The following is a 17,367-nucleotide window of genomic DNA, read 5'->3' as shown; positions in this document are numbered from 1 at the left end:
GTCAAGGTCTCTGGAGAGGGTAAGGTTTACTGTTCATTTTTAAAACAAAATTTGGAAATGCTATATGTTCCCAGATGTGATTATAATCTATTATCAGTTAAGGCATTATTGGAAGCAGGTTTTAAAGTTACTTTCCAAGGGGAGGAATGTCTTATTCAAAAGAATGAAGTGAATTTAATAGCTAATATGAAAGACGGTTTGTTTGTAATTAGCAATGATCCTATTATAATGGCTACTACTTGTACAAATCAAAAACCACATGATGAATGTATTCATTTATTACATAGAAGATTGGGTCATGTGAATTTTAATACACTAAAAAGAACTGTAGCTTTGTCTAATGGGTTTAAGTTAAAGGCTTGTAAGAAATATCTGCAGTGTAACGTATGTGGTAGAGAAAAGAGCAGGGCAGCACCAGCTAATAGGTTAGATGGATTTAAAACCACAACTCCATTAGAACTGGTATTTATGGATTTGATAGGTCCTATGAAACCCAGTTTAGGGGGTGCTTGCTACATATTAAATATTCTAGACCATTATAGCAGATATGGGTTCTGTTATCTCCTTACGTCAAAAACTGAAACTATACAAACAATATCTAATTGGCTCAAGTTTGTACAAAGGAAAACTCAGTTAAATGTAAAAACCATAATAACAAACAATGGAACTGAGTTTGTTAATAAACAGTTCAATGAGCTGTTAGTTTCAGAGGGAATAGAGCATAGACGTACAGCTCCTTATAGACCTCAGCATAATGCATTTGTTGAACGGAGGGGCCAAACATTGCAAGCTATGATTAGATCTATGATTGAAGATTCTGGTTTACCTGATAGCTTATGGGGAGAAGCAGCAAAATGTGCTAATCATATTTTAAACAATGTGGTTAGTTCAGCTACAGGTAAAATTCCTTATACCTTATGGTATAAGAGAAAACCAAATCTTAGTTATATTCACACATTTGGGACACCTGCTTGGGTACATATTCCAAGTTCAATAAGAAATAAAGGAGAACATAGAGCTAAACAATTATTTTTTGTTGGCTATGAGTTAAACCATAAGTCTTATCGGTTCTGGGAGAAAGGTACTAAAAACATTTATTGTAGTTCTAGCGCTGTTTTTCAAGAACAGTCAGGCTGGGAAAGGGTAGAAGATATTGTATATATTCCTCAACAAGATTTAACTAACTCCTCAAATGAAAGTGATAAAGAAGAGGAGGAACCTGCTAGAGAGATCAAACAAGAACCACTGATAGTGGAGACAGGAGAGGAAGAAGATAATAATGTAAATGTACCTATAAGTCCAATAATTCTCAGAAGGTCTAACAGGGAAAGACGACAGCCTGATCGTTTTGAGTCAGGTTTAATTTGTCAAATAGACATTGAACCTTCTAATGTTGAAGAAATAAAAATGTATCCTGAGAATGAAAGAAAGAATTTGAAAGTAGCTATGGATAAAGAAATAAAGTCTTTGCAAGATCTTAATGTTTATCAAGAGGTTAAAATACCTAAAACAGAAAAGTTAATTGGATGTAAATGGGTTTTTAAACTGAAAGAAAGTGTTACAGGAGAGGTAATACATAAAGCAAGATTAGTTGCTCAAGGATTTGCACAGAATAATAGTGATTATGATGAAGTATTTTCCCCAACGTTAAGAGCTTCCACTCTTAGGGCTGCTTTAGTTTGGGCAGCAAATAAGAATTATAGTATAAAACATGTAGATATTGAAACTGCTTATTTGCATGCAACATTAAACCATGATATATATATGAAAGTTCCATCAGGAATAGAAAGTAAGGTAGGGTACTGTTGGAAACTGAATAAGAGTTTGTATGGTTTAAAACAGTCAGGTTATGAGTGGAATAGATGTTTAGTAAAAGAGTTAAATAGTTTGGGATTTAAAGCTAGTATTGCAGATCCTTGTTTATTTATAAAACAGCAAAATAGTGAATTATCATTGTTATTATTATTCACTGATGATATTGCTATTATAGCAAAAGATGAAACAGAAACTGAAAGAATAATTTCAGGGTTAAAAAGAAAATTTAGAGTAAAAGATCTAGGAGCTATTAGTCATTATCTAGGGCTGGATATTGTCAGGACTAGTAAAGGATTTAAACTGTCTCAAGCTAAGAAAATTAATGGTTTGCTGAAACGTTATAATATGGAAAACTGTAAACCAGTAAAAACACCTATGGTTCAAGGTTTTGAGAGTTTAGCAGATAACAGCAATGTCTTTGATAAAAAGATATATCAATCATTAATAGGCAGCTTGATGTATTTTGTAAAAATATATGTATAATATGCCACCCAAAAGGGGAGATTGTTAGAGATTAAACTTGATTTGGGTGACAATATTATATAATGGAGTAAAAGCACCTTTAAGGAGTTAAACGGCCTAAGGGTGTGGCTGTAATTATTCCACATAAAAGAGAGTTAGATGTTACACGTAGTTTCTCTTGTATATGTGTTTGATGTTAGTGTTTGGATACCTCTTGTTCTCTTGTTTGCTAACTTGATATTTATTCTCTCAAGAATCAACTGCTTGCTACAGTGTATATTGTTTTTGATATTGGTAAGCAGCTTTTGTATTTTGATACTATGTTTTTATGGACTGACTTTTATGTGCATGATACTGGATTGATACTTGGACTATTTCTTACTGTGTTTCTTTTTGTTGTCTGAGTAAAAATAAGTTATAAAACTCGTGTTAGTGCATTACTGTTTGCCTAAAAGTCCCAGTACAACTTCCACTGTGTATTAATAATACTCTGTTAAACAAACCATTTTTTCAACAACATATTCTAACACTCCCAACTCATACAAAGCACCTTTATGCAGAGACACAAAAACTGTTTCTGTTCCGGAGGCTTTTTTTTTTTTAAACCCGTTATGCGTCTGCAATCTGCTTTTACCGTTGCCTCTTGGCGTATTTTATCCAGACTCTATTTTACGGTATTGTCCTGGAGTGCATTGAGATTTATTTATTTTTTTAATCAAACACTGCTTGTGGGTTTTATCGGGTTCTGTTCTACATAATACATAAATCCGAGCTGTCAGGCATTTAGTAAGTTCTGAACACCTGTGTCCGTTTGGCTTTTCTGTACTGTAACGTTTCCAAAATAATTAAGCAGCAACATCATTGGCAGGGGTTAAAAAAAGATAAGCCAGGAGAAGAATTTTAAAAAGTCAAGATTTCAACTCAAGTCTGAACAAAGAAGGGAACTGGCTATGTCTAGTCCAGGGGTAGGCAACCTCGGCTCTTTGATGACTCATGGACTTTAACTCCCAGAATTCCTGAGTCAGCTGACTCAGGAATTCTGGGAGTTGGTCCATGAGTCATCAAAGAGCCGAGGTTGCCTACCCCTGGTCAAGTCTAACAAAGAGAATGCTTAAAGGGCAGTGTTGTGATTCAGGGTCAGCCTGTGGGTTCGGCAGTTGGGTCGGACGACTCAGAGGAGGAGGCGGGTGTTGAAGAGCTTGCTGAGGGGGTTGAAGATCTTGCTGATGAGAGCCCTCAGCCAGGCCCCTCCCACTTGGTCACCACGGAGACCCAGCTGTGTGAGCCTGACAGTGTGGATGAAGATGACCCACAGCTGGCCCTGTTCAAGGACGCCCGACGCAGGAGGCAGTCAAGTAGGAGTAAACAGAGGAAGGCAATGGGGCTTCTCGGAAGGAGGCAGAGAGAAGCCACGCCCTGAACTCTTTATAAAGGGAATGTGTGGGGAGGGCTGGTTTGCTGAAAGCAACCGCTCAGATAGTGTTTCAAAGCTCCTGTATCTTGGTTCGTGTCTTGTTTGTTTTTGTAATAAATTTGGCAGACGTTATTCCAGCCTCTTGCCGTTTGTAAAGGGGTTGCCTTTTCTGCAAGGCCGGTAGCAGGCTGGTACAGAACAGGCAGGACAAGAAGCAACGGATGGAAACTCACCAAGGAGAGAAGCAACCCGGAACTAAGGAGGGATTTCCTATGTGAGAGCAATTAACCAGGGCAACAGCTTGCCACCGGAAACTGTGGCTGCTCCATCAGCTCAGTTCTGAAGATCATATAGGAGCCGTGACCAGGGTGGGCTTTTGCCCAGATTCGCCTGGTGCGCCAGTTGCGTCCCTATCTGGACCGAGATGCTCTACGTACAGTCACTCATGCGCTCGTGACCTCCCGGTTAGACTACTGCAAGGCGTTCTCTGTGGGCATGCCTGCCCTATGGAATGATCTGCCTGTGGAACTCCGGACCGCCCCCGACCTTCGTTCGTTTCGCCGGGACCTGAATACCTGGTTCTTTGATCTATCTGGCCTGGACTGAGGGGTTTTTAAGTTTTTAAACTTTGTTGGGCTATTAATTAATTTAATTCATTTTAATTCTATTTCTATGTCAACTTTTATATTGTCTTTTAAATCTTGCCCTGTAAACCGCCCTGAGTCCTTCGGGAATAGGGCGGTATATAAAACTAATTAAATAAATAAATAAATAAATAAATAAATAAATAAATACCTCCTATCAAGAAAGACTGAAGGGAACTGAGAAAAAACAAATGAGAAGGGATGGATAGCATGTCTGAATACACGAAGGGATGTCACACCTAAGATCAATATCTGTTCTCTCTTGTCCCAAAATCTAGGACAGAGGCTAAGGGATTGAAGCGAACAGGAAGACAGATTCCTAATGAACGTTAGAATAAACTACGTGACAATAAGCCTGCCAGTAAAATCAATGCTGGGCAAAGAGCTTGTGGATTCCCCTTTTACTGGGCGTCTTCAAAAAGTCACAAATCTGGGAGGCTATAATTTGGATTTATTATTTTTTTTTGAACACAGCGGAGAGGAATTCATGGGCCCTTCCAATTGTAGGATTGAGAAGGACTGAGAAGGGAAATCGGAACGATATCTCAGCTGGCTTAAGGGCAAGCCTTAAAATAAAATAAGCAAAGCTCCCCATCAATCCAAACTCCACTTTTTAAAATCAAAGCTTTGTAACTTGATGTATCTGCTCCCAGGCTATTTACTACTGGTAGACCAGCGTTTCTCAACCCTGGCAACCTGAAGATGGGTGGAAATTCCCAGAACTTCCCAGCCAGCTATGGGGATGGGTGACTTTGGGCCAAACCCCAGGAGACGGTGAGTTCTAGTCCTGATAACTCAGCCCAACTCACTTCCCATGGGTTGCGGGGAAAAGAGGAGGAAGGAATATTAGATATGTTCTCTGCCTTATTTATACATATGATAAAAGGCAGTAGATAGATAGATGGATAGATGGATGGATGGATGGATGGATGGATGGATGGATGGATGGATGGACGGACGGACGGACAGACAGACAGATGAGATAGATAAGGATGGATAGATGATAGAGACACACAGAGAGAGATGAGATGAGATAAGAGATGATAGAGGTTAGGAGAGAGACAGAGACAGATAAAGATAGATAGATAGATAGATAGACAGACAGACAGACAGACAGACAGACAGACAGACAGACAGACAGACAGACAGACAGACAGAGACAGGTAGACAGAAGATAGAGAGATAAAGATATGAGATAGAGATAGAGATAGATAGATAGATAGATAGATAGATAGATAGATAGATAGATAGATAGATAGATAGATAGATAGATAGACAGATAGACAGACAGACAGACAGACAGACAGACAGACAGATAAGTTGATTGATGGAAATACAAACAGAGAGACAGACATAGATAATAGAGATAGTAGATAGATGATTTAGAAGATAGATAAATTAGATGATAGATAGATAGATAGATAGATAGATAGATAGATAGATAGATAGATAGATAGATAGATAGATAGATGAATGATGGATGGATGGATAGATGAGATAGATAGATAGATAGATAGATAGATAGATAGATAGATAGATAGATAGACAGACAGACAGACAGACAGACAGACAGACAGACAGACAGACAGACAGAAGATAGACAGAGAGACAGGTAGACAGAAGATAGAGAGATAGATATGAGATAGAGATAGATAGATAGATAGATAGATAGATAGATAGATAGATAGATAGATAGATAGATGATGGATGGATGGATAGATAGATAGATAGATAGATAGATAGATAGATAGATGAATGATGGATGGATGGATGGATGGATGAGATAGATAGAAAGACGGATAGATGATAGAGATAGACAGAGAGAGACGAGATGAGAGATATGAGAGATGATAGACAGAGATAGGAATGAGACAAGAGACAGATAGATTGACAATAGATAGATACAGATAGGTAGACAGAAGATAGAGAGATAGAGATATGAGATAAGAGATAGACAGACAGACAGATAGATAAGATGATGGATGGATGGATAGATGAGACAGATAGAGAGACGGATAGATAGAGATAGACAGAGAGAGAGAGATAGGAGAGATGATAGACAGAGATAGGAGAGAGACAGAGACAGATAGACAGAAGATAGAGAGATAGATATATGAGATAGAGACAGACAAACAGACAGACAGACAGATAGATAATGGATGGACGCATAGATGAGATAGAGAGACGGATAGATGAGAGAGAGAGAGAGAGAGATGAGATGAGATGAGAGATATGAGAGATGGTAGGAGAGAGACAGATAGATATAGACAGACAGACAGACAGAAGATAGAGATATGAGAGAGAGACAGATAGATGATACAGACAGACAGACAGCTAGCTGGTGGCCAAGCACCTCGATCACAATCACTGTGATTGTCTGTGGTGGTAAGTGTGCGGTCGTAACTTTCAACGGAAGCTAAACAAAATGGTCGTAAGTCAAGAACTACCAGTATTTTGTCATCTTTCTCTGTTCCCACCCATTTTAAAAAAAAAAAAAATTGGGGGGTTTCACAATTCTTGAGCTTCTCAGGCAAGGATATATTTCCCTTCCATGGAGCGAAAGGAATTATGGAGTGTCTCTCCAGGACAAAGCAGCACGGAAGGACTTCATGCCAAACACAGCTGGGGGGGGGGGTGAGAGACACACCAGAGCTGCACGTACTTGAACAAAGAAGTCTTGGGCCTTTGAGGTTTCTTTTTTGCAAAAAATGCTGCAAACTCTCTTCCGGAGCTGGCATAACTAAGCTGAGCTGAAAGCTCCGAAGATGCCCGTGTATTTTTCATGTCCAGGTATTCTGTCAGCAGCATCTGGAAGAGAAAGAGACCGGAAAAAAGAGAGAGAGAGAGAGAGAGAATTTCATTCCAACGAAATCCCAGAAAGGCTTTATCAATAAATCACAGTTTAACTGAACAGGAAGGTGGCAGAGCTGAAAGACGGAGGTGTTTTTGGCTGAAAAGTTAACAAATGTGCTAAAGAACCTGCCAGCAGAAATTGTAATTTTTTTTTGGGGGGGGGTTTCCAGAAAACAAGAAAGTTTTCAGAAGTTTCTAAGTTTCACTTAGCTTATGAGTAGATTTTAGAGGGATATTGTTATTATTATTTATTATAGAGGAATTTGTATTAAGTTTTTTTTAGACATAATATATATTGTATTATTATTACTACTATTATTTTAGTATTAGTATTGATTATATTCTTGTTTAAGTTATTATTATTATGTTTCAATAATTCGAATGTATCTACGTTAAAGGGGAGTTAAAGCACATTATGAATTTGGTTAATTTTATAATGGATAATTTTAGTTAGAATATGATTATTATATCTATAACCCTGTATTCAGCTCTGGGAAGTGGGGGGGAAGGGGGGTGGTTTAGGGTGGGTGGGTTTTGGGGATATGTATTGTAAAAAAATTTTTTAAAACTCTTTAATAAAAAAAAGAAAGTTTTCAGAAGTTAAGGGGACCTCGGGGCTAGCTTTGGACAGCCTCCTGAAGACGAGGCTCTGTGGGAAATTTAAGAGACTGTTTCAGAAAACCTACCAATTCTGAATTATTATTATTTTTTGTAAAAAGAGATCCTTAACTTCTTGGTTCCGTAGAGATCTGACCTCAAGACAGAGTTTCTTAAAGTACAGAATACGGAATAACAGAGCAGGAAGGGACCTTGGAGGTCATCTAGTCCAACCCCCTGCTCAGGCAGGAAAAACTCTTACCGTTTCAGACAAAGGGCTGCCCAATCTCTTTTTAAAAACTTTAATATTTGAGTTTTCCTCTCAAAAACCCCTTTCCTGCTTGTAAAAATTACGGAAGATCCTAAAACAGCTCTTCTCTGCAGGGGTTCTGTTAACTCTATATTCACTATATTAAAGTTGATTTATTTAGGCCTGTACGTCGCCCATCTCACCTAGAATAGATTACATTAAAATGGACACATTCATAAATAGTTATTTATTGAATCAGATAAAAAACATAACAACGTGAAACCCAACGGATATTTAACAGAACTAAATTATTTTTTAAATTTATATTAATTTATATTTATGACGGTCGCAGAGTCCCGGGGTGTGCGTGTGTCACGCGATCCCCTTTTGCGACCTTCTGCCAAGAAAAGTCAATTGGGGGAAGCCACGTTACTAATAAAGTTGGAAGGGACCTTGGAGGTCATTTAGTTCAACCCCTTGCTCAGGCAGGAAACCCTATACCGTTTCAGACAAATGGCTGTCCAGTCTCTTCTTAAAAACTCCCGGTGTTGGAGCATTCACAGCTTCTGGAGGCAGGTTGTTCCACTGGTTAATTGTTCTCACTGTCAGGAAGTTTCTCCTTAGTTCTAGGTTGCTTCTCTCCTTGGTTAGTTTCCATCCGTTGCTTCTTGTCCTGCCTTTGGGTGCTTTGCAGAATAGCTTGACTGCCTCTTCTTTGGGGCAGCCCCCTCATGTCTCCCTTCGTCCTTCTCTTCATTAAACTACACATACCCAATTCCAGCAACCGTTCCTTGTATGTTTTAGCCTCCAGTCCCCCAATCATCTTTGTTGCTCTTCTCTGCACTCTTTCCAGAGTCTCAACATCTTTTTTAAAATCGTGGTGACCAAAACTAGATGCAGTATTCCAAGTGTGGCCTTACCAAGGCGTTGTAAAGTAGTATTAACACTTCACGTGATCTTGATTCTATCCCTCTGTTAATGCAGCCTAGTATTGTGTTGGCCTTTTTGGCAGCTGCAACACATGGCTGGCTCAGGTTTAAGGGATTGTCCACCAGGCCTCCGAGATCCCGCTCACAGTTGCTACTACTGAACAACTGCGGTGATTCCCTTAGCGACGGTGGCAAGAAAGGTTGTAAAACGGGGCAAAACTCACTTAACAAATGTTTCGCTTAGCAACAGAAATCTTGGGCTCCATTGCAGTCGTAACTGGAAGGCTACCTGTACTGATTGACAGACAGCCCTATTTACAGTGTGAATTATGGGAAGAAGAAGAAGAAAAAAAGACGGGGGGGGGGGGGGAAAGAGTTTGTGATTAAAGCACATTAAAGCACTGCCAACCCCTCTGTCACCTAAGAACACGGAGGAATTACTGCTAATTATATTTTCACCCAGCGAGAAAGCCACCTAACTTAATAAAAGGGCCCTGACAGTATACCAAGCGGAACAGAACAGCGAAGTGCGAATCGCATTTAAACAAATTAACAGGAAACCACCAGGCCAAAAAAGAATTAAGCTGCTAATCAGAGAAAACTGGGAATATTGCTCGGCGTTGTTTTGTTTTGTTTTTTAAAAAAGGAATGCAATTAAATAGCAATAACCTGGTTTCTATCCGTAAATATCTCAGAACCTCGGCAGCAAAGAGGTCCCTATTTTTACCCTTCTGCTGTGGATCAGAAACCTGCTTGTAGTTGGCTTTGCTCTGCAACGTAGCTACTTTCTGTTCCAATCCTCAAAGGAGTCTCCCGCCAAACGCCTATCCAAACTCCATCTGGCAATGCCGGGGGAGATGAATGACCAGAAGTGTCCTTGCTGCTCTCTGAGCTTGGCGGTTTCCTTGCAGACGTTTCATAACCCAACTAGGGAACATCATCAGTGCTGGAAGGGAGTGGGGTTTGAGGAGAGGAGGAGGAGGAGGAGGAGGAGGAGGAGGAGGACTGTGGGGTTCCTGGTGCTCTCTGAGCCTGGTGGTTTTCTTGCAGGCGTTTCATGACCCAACTAGGTAACATTATCAGTGTTAGAAGGTAGTGGAAAGGAGGAGGAGGAGAAGAAGAAGGAATGGGGAAAGAAGGAAGGAAGGAAGGAAGGAAGGAAGGAAGGAAGGAAGGAAGGAAGGAAGGAAGGAAGGAAGGAAGGGAGGTGTTCTGTACCAGCCTGCTACCGGCCCTGCAGAAAAGGCAGGGACAACCCCTTTACAAACGGCAAGAGGCTGGAATTACGCCTGCCAAATTTATAGCTACAAAAACAAACAAGACACAACCAAGAAACAGGAGCTTTAAGAAACACGAACTATCCAAGCGGTTGCCTTCAGCAAAGCAGCCCTCCCCACACATTCCCCTTATATAGAGTTCAGGGCGTGGCTTCTCTCTGCCTCCTTCCGAGAAGCCACATTGCCTTCCTCTGTTTACTCCTAATTGACTGCCTCCTGTGTCGGGCGTCCTTGAACAGGGCCAGCTGTGGGTCATCTTCATCCACGCTGTCAGGCTCACACAGCTGGGTCTCCGTCATGACCAGGTGGGAGGGGCCTGGCTGAGGGCTCTCATCAGCAAGATCTTCAACCCCCTCAGCAAGGTCTTCAACACCCCCCTCCTCCTCTGAGTCGTCCAACCCAACTGCCGAACCCACAGGCTGACCCTGAATCACAACAGGAGGGAGGGAGGGAGGGAGGGAGGGGAGAAGGAGGAGGAGGAGGACTGCAGGGTCCCTGCTGCTCTCTGACCTTGGTTGTTTTCTTGCAGGCATTTCATGACCCAACTAGGTAACATCATCAATGTTAGGAGGGAGTGGAAAGGAGGAGGAGGAGAAAGAGAAGGAATAAGGAGGAAGGAAAGAAGGAGGAGGAGGAGGAGGAGGAGGAGGAGGAGGAGGAGGAGGAAGAGGATGACGACTATGGGGTTCCTGGTGTTCTCGACCATGCTTGTTTTCTTGCAGACATTTCCTGACCCAACTAGGTAACATCATCAGTACTAGAAGACAGGGGGGGGGTGTGGAGAGGAGGAGGAGGAGGAGGAATGGGAAGGAAGGAAGGAAGGAAGAGGAGGAGGAGGAGGAAGAGAAGGCCTATGGGGTCCCTGCTGCTCTCTGACCTTGGTTGTTTTCTTGCAGACATTTTGTCACCCAACCAGGTAACATCTCCTTTTTAACACTTTCAATGTCTGCCCTTTTTATTTCAAGAAGTGGCTGCCGAAGGTAGTCCTCAACTTACGAGCCCCTGAGCTGAGCCCCAATTTTTCCCCCAGTTATGACCATTACAGCATTCCCACGGTCAAGGGATCCAAATTCAGACCCGCCGGGCAACCGGTTGGTATTTCTGTTGGTTGTAGGATCCTGGGGTCACATGATCCCCTTTTGCGACCTTCCGACAAGCAAAGTCGAGGGGGAAACCAGATTCACTTTCTGACCGCGTGACTCGCTTAGCAACTGCGGCGCTTCCTTTAACAACTGTGACAAGAAAGGCCCTCAAATGGGGACAAAACTCACTTAACCGTCTACACATCAACGATGGAACGTTTGAGCCCAATATTGGCCGTGAAGCCGAGGACTTACCTGTGCGGCATTCATGGGACGTAATGCTTGTGCAATGAAATATGAGTCGAGAACTACACAACCCCCCCCCCTTTTTTTTTTTTGCTACTCACTGACCAGATTAGACCTGCCTGCCTGGGGATGAAGAAAAGCTTGGAGAATTGGATCCTTGCAATGTTTAATTATTCGTGGCAAAGCCATCCATCAAAATCCTTTTAGGCATTAATCAAATGCGTAAAGATCGAGATTTACGAGGGGAGGTAAGAACTGCAGGGCCCCCCCATCCCATCCATTTGTAACGAGGACTTGTGACTTTCTGCGCGACCGAGGTCGAATAACGGTTTGGACCAGGACCCTAAAGAAATTTGGACCGGGATAAGAGAATCGGACACAGTACGGGCCAAGCCGAAGAAGACAGGAGTGCATAGAAGGTGTGTAATTTCAAAGTCATATCTTTTATTGTGGATTAGGACTTCGGGGCAACGAAACAGCATCCATCTGTTCAAGGAAACGAGGACAGGAAGTCCTCGGCTTACGGCCACAATGGAGCCCAAAGTTTCTGTTGCTAAGCAGGACCTGGGTTCAAGTGAGTTTCCTTGCCAGCCGTACATCATGTTTAGTCTCGAATTAACCGTATCATAATACAGGTTGACAGATTTTATTTTCCTGGGCTCCAAGATCACCGCAGATGGGGACTGCAGCCAAGAAATTAGAAGACGCTTGCTCCTGGGGAGGAAAGCCATGGCAAATCTAGACAGCACACTAAAAAGCAGAGACATCACCCTGTCAACAAAAGTGCGTATAGTCAAGGCTATGGTCTTCCCAGTTGCAATGTATGGCTGTGAAAGTTGGACCATAAGAAAGGCCGAGCGCCAAAGAATTGAGGCCTTTGAACTCTGGTGCTGGAGAAGACTCCTGCGAGTCCCTCAGACTGCAAGGGGATCAAACTGGTCAGTCCTAGAGGAGATCAACCCTGACTGTTCTTTAGAAGGCCAGATCCTGAAGCTGAAACTCAAATCCTTTGGCCACCTAATGAGAAGGAAGGACTCGCTGGAGAAGAGCCTAACGCTGGGAAAGGTGGAGGGCAAGAGAAGAAGGGGACGACAGAGAAGGAGGTGGATGGACGGAGTCACCGAAGCAGTAGGTGTGAGCTTAAATGGACTCCAGAAGATGGTAGAGGACAGGAAGGCCTGGAGGAACATGGTCCACGGGGTCGCAAGGGGTCAGACACGACTTCGCAACTAACAACAACAATACAGGTGGCCCTCGATGTACCGTTGTGACTGATCCCAAAATTCCCGTTGCTAAGCGAGACATTTGTTAAGTGGGTTTTGCCCGGCTGTTACCCCGTTTCTTGCCACGGTTGTGAACTGAATCCCTGCAGTTGTTAAGTTACTCGCATGGTTCTTAAGCGAATCCGGCTTTCCCACTGATTTTGTTTGTCAGAAGGTCGCAAAAGGGGATAGCGTGACACCCCACTAACCCCCAACCCGGGACGCTGCAAATGTCAGAAGCACAAGTCAGTCGCCAAGTGCCTGAATTTTGATCACGTGACCACGGGGATGCTGCCATGGTGGTAAGGAAGAAAAACGGTCGTACATCACTTTGTTCAGTGCCGTTGTAAATCCAAATGGCCACTAAATGAAGCAATGTTTTAAATCGAGGACTAGCTGTACTTTGATCTGAGAGTGGGCAAGAAGAGTCAAAGAGCATTAAATGAAGAGCATTAGGATTGCATTTCTCTTTTTGAGCCAAAGGTAACTGGAAGCAGTGTTTTAAAAGACTGCCTATTTGGCCATAATCCATGGTTGTCATATAGGTCTTCAGTTCAAGAATGGAATGGAGTAGGGTAGGGTAGGGTAGGGTAGGGTAGGGTAGGGTAGAATAGAATAGAATAGGATAGGATAGGATAGGATAGGATAGGATAGGATAGGATAGGATAGGATAGGATAGGATAGGATAGGATAGGATAGGATAGAAAAGGATAGGATAGGATAGGATAGGATAGGATAGGATAGGATAGGATAGGATAGGGGATAGGATAGGATAGGATAGGATAGGGGATAGGATAGGACAGGAATGGAATAGGATAGGATAGGATAGGATAGGATAGGATAGGATAGGATAGGATAGGATAGGATAGGATAGGATAGAATAGAAAATATAGAATAGAATAGAATAGAATAGAATAGAATAGAATAGAAAATATAGAATAGAATAGAATAGAATAGAATAGAATAGAATAGAATAGAATAGAATAGAATAGAAAATATAGAATAGAATAGAATAGAATAGAATAGAATAGAATAGAATAGAATAGAATAGAATAGAATAGAATAGAATAGAATAGAATAGAATAGAAAATATAGAATAGAATAGAATAGAATAGAATAGAATAGAATAGAATAGAAAATATAGAATAGAATAGAATAGAATAGAATAGAATAGAATAGAATAGAATAGAATAGAATAGAATAGAATAGAATATGTAGAATAGAATAGAATATGGAATGGAATAGAATAGAATAGAATAGAATAGAATAGAATAGAATAGAATAGAATAGAATAGAATAGAATAGAATAGAATAGAATAGAATAGAATAGAATAGAATAGAATAGAAAATATAGAATAGAATAGAATAGAATAGAATAGAATAGAATAGAATAGAATAGAATAGAATAGAATAGAATAGAATAGAATAGAATAGAATAGAATAGAATAGAATAGAATAGAATAGAATATGTAGAATAGAATAGAATATGGAATGGAATAGAATGGAACGGAACAGAACAGAACAGAACAGAATACGGAATGGAATGGAATGGAATGGAATGGAACGGAGTGGAGTGGGAATGGGAATGGGAATGGGATGGGAATGGGAATGGAACAGAACAGAACAGAACAGAACAGAATAGAATAGAACAGAACAGAATAGAATATGGAATGGAATAGAATGGAACGGAACAGAACAGAACAGAACAGAATATGGAATGGAATGGAATGGAACGGAGTGGAGTGGGAATGGGAATGGGATGGGAATGGAACAGAACAGAACAGAACAGAACAGAACAGAAGAGAACAGAACAGAATGAATGGAATGGAATGGAATGGAACAGAATAAAAAATAGGGAATATAATGAACAGAACGGTCACAAAATGGAGCAAGATTCACTCTCTTAGCAACAGAAATTTTGGAGCTCAGTGGTGCCCGTAAGTCGAGGACCACCTGTATTCCAGTTTTTTGGGGGGAAAAGTCACAGGGTGGACGTCCAAGTCAAGCAATCCCTGGCGGAGCATTCTCTTTTCCATTCCTAGCAGACTCCCGAATCGATCGAGGGCTTTTTTTTTAAGTGCTGGTAGCCCAGTTAGCACTTCGGAGGGGGGGAAAGAGCACAACTAAGCACACACAACCGCTCCAGCAAGCTCACACAAACGCACAGCCCAGGCAACCACTTCCTGTTGGAGCTCAGGAGAGAGAGGATCAAGACATCCCCAGCTTCTTCCTTTACCTGTCAGAGGCCTGTCACCTTGACTTGATCGATTTAGCTTGACAGGAGCCTTTATGAACCTTCTCCTAGATTTGCCAGGATCTCAGCCGGGTGCCCTTTGCTTTGAATCGACTTAGAAAGTCCCAGCACCAGAAAGGGACATTGTAGGCCGTGTGTGTGTGTGCGTGCGTGCACGCGTGTGCGTGCGCGCGTTTCCGATCTTCTGTTCAATACAGACAGGATCCCAAAATGAACAGGTAGCTGCAGAGAGATCCCCAACGTTGACAGATCAGGTGCTACCAGCGAGAGAGTAGAGCAACGAGAAAAATGGCACCTTATTTGTGTATTAATGTATTTATTTAATCAATCATGCTACCTCAGATGTCAAAGTGACTCTAGGGAGGGGGAGGGGAGGGAGGGAGAGAGGGAAGGAAGGAGGGAGGGGGAGAGGAGAGGAGGAGGAAGAGAGGAAGGAAGAAAAGAATGGAGGGCAAGAAGGAGGAGGGGGAGAGGAGGGGAGGAGAAGGAAGGGGAGAAGAGAGGAAGGGAGGGAGGAGAGGAGGAGGGGAGGAAAAGAGAGAAAGTAAGGAAAGAATGGAGGGAGGGAAGGAGGGAGGGAGGAGAGAAGGGGAAGAAGAGAGGAGGGAAAAGAAGGAAGAAGGGGAGGGATGGAGAGGAGAAGGAAGGGGAGAAGAGAGAGGAAGGAAGGAATGGAGGGAGGGAGGGAGGAGAGGAGGGTAAGAAAAGATGGGGAGGAAGAGAGGAGGGAAAAGAAGGGAGGAAGAGAGGAGAGGAGGAGAAGGAAGGGGAGAAGAGAGAGGAAGGAAGGAAGGAAGGAAGGAAGGAAGGAAGGAAGGAAGGAAGGAAGGAAGGAAGGAAGGAAGGAAGGAAGGAAGGAAGGAAGGAGATTGTACAGCTGAGTATGGGTACGTATTAAAGATGTTGAGACTCTGGAAAGAGGGCAGAGAAGAGCAGCAAAGATGATTAGGGGTCTGGGGACCAAAACATATGAGCAGTTACAGAAAGTGGGTATGTAGTGTAGTAAAGAGAAGGACTAGGGGTGACATGACTGCAGTCTTCCAAGCAACGGAGGGAAGCTCATCAAGGAGAGAAGCAACCTGGAGCTAAGGAGGAATTTCCTGACAGCGAGAACAATTAACCAGTGGAACCACCTGCCTCCAGAAGTGGTGAATGCTCCCAACACTGGAAGTTTTTAAAGAAGAGATTGGATGGCCTTTTGTCTGAAATGGCGTAGGGTTTCCTGCCCGAGCAGGGGGTTGGACTAGAAGACCTCCAAGGCCCCTTCCAACTCTGTTTTCTTCTGTTTTTATATTATTTTTATTATGCGCTATCCCCTCTGCTGTTTTAAGACACTACAAGTGGAAGAAATCAGCCTTAAAACAAAAAATTAAAACCGGGCGTGTATTTTAGGTTTGTATGTTTTTATCCCAACAATTACAAAAGGGGAACCGCGTATATAATGCTCCGAGCGGATTCTGACCACAGCAGCCTGTAAGCCGGCAAAAATATAAATAATAAAATAAAGTAAAATAAAAAAAATGAAAGCTTAAGAGCATGGAATATCCCACTTTTTACATAATGTATAGAGTTACACGTAAAACAGAACAAAGCAGCAGGAAATGTTCAAATCCAGTGCAGTTTCAAAGCCTCGGAAAAAGTCCTATAACCCCTCTCCAGCAACTCATCCCTGGTGTGACAAGCCAACAGTTGTGTTCAAACTAACCCATATTTGTAGCGGCCATGATTTATTAAACAAGCCAGAAACAAGCTTTGCAAAGGAATCCTAGCCTCCTTTCCCCTCCCTTTTCAGATCCTCTTCCGTTGCAACCAAGGCTTCTGGGCTGGTTAGAGGTTTAGACAGGGAGGGCAGATCTGAAATAAGCCAGGAAGCATCAAACCAACAAATCTGGCCTTCTGACAGCATACACCACACTTAAGCCATAGTTAAAAAGGGCCCTGTGGGCTCCTCGGTGCTTTGTAAGCTTGGTTGTTTTCTTGCAGACCCTTCATGACCTAACTAGGTAGCATCTTAGAAGGTAGAGTGTGAGAAGGGAGAGGAGGAGAGGAGGAGGAGGAGGAGGAGGAGGAGGAGGAGGAGGAGGAGGAGGGAAAAGGACTGTGGGGTCCTTGGTGCTCTCTGAGCTGGGTGGTTTTTCTTGCAGACATTTCAAGACCCAACTAGGTAACATCATCAGTGCTTGGAGGGAATGGGATTTGTGGAGGAGGAGGAGGAGGACTGTGGGGTCCTTGGTGCTTTCTGAGCTGGGTGGTTTTCTTGCAGACATTTCAAGACCCAACTA

At 42.3% G+C, this 17,367-nt stretch overlaps 1 protein-coding gene across 1 annotated transcript in view; it reads right to left on the bottom strand.

Annotated features, from left to right (window-relative positions):
- EXOC4 (exocyst complex component 4) overlaps positions 1-17,367 on the bottom strand; it is a 323,699-nt gene that overhangs the window by 205,846 nt on the left and 100,486 nt on the right. Inside the window, exon 8 of the mRNA XM_081331755.1 lies at positions 6,998-7,143. Within this exon, the coding sequence (XP_081187881.1) occupies positions 6,998-7,143 (146 nt within the window). The remainder of the gene's footprint in view (positions 1-6,997; positions 7,144-17,367) is intronic.

Source organism: Vipera berus, assembly GCF_964194415.1.
Source record: "Vipera berus genome assembly, chromosome: 6".
Taxonomy (NCBI): domain Eukaryota; kingdom Metazoa; phylum Chordata; class Lepidosauria; order Squamata; family Viperidae; genus Vipera; species Vipera berus.
Note: the sequence above shows the minus strand (reverse complement) of the source record. Positions and strands in the feature narration are given on the sequence as shown.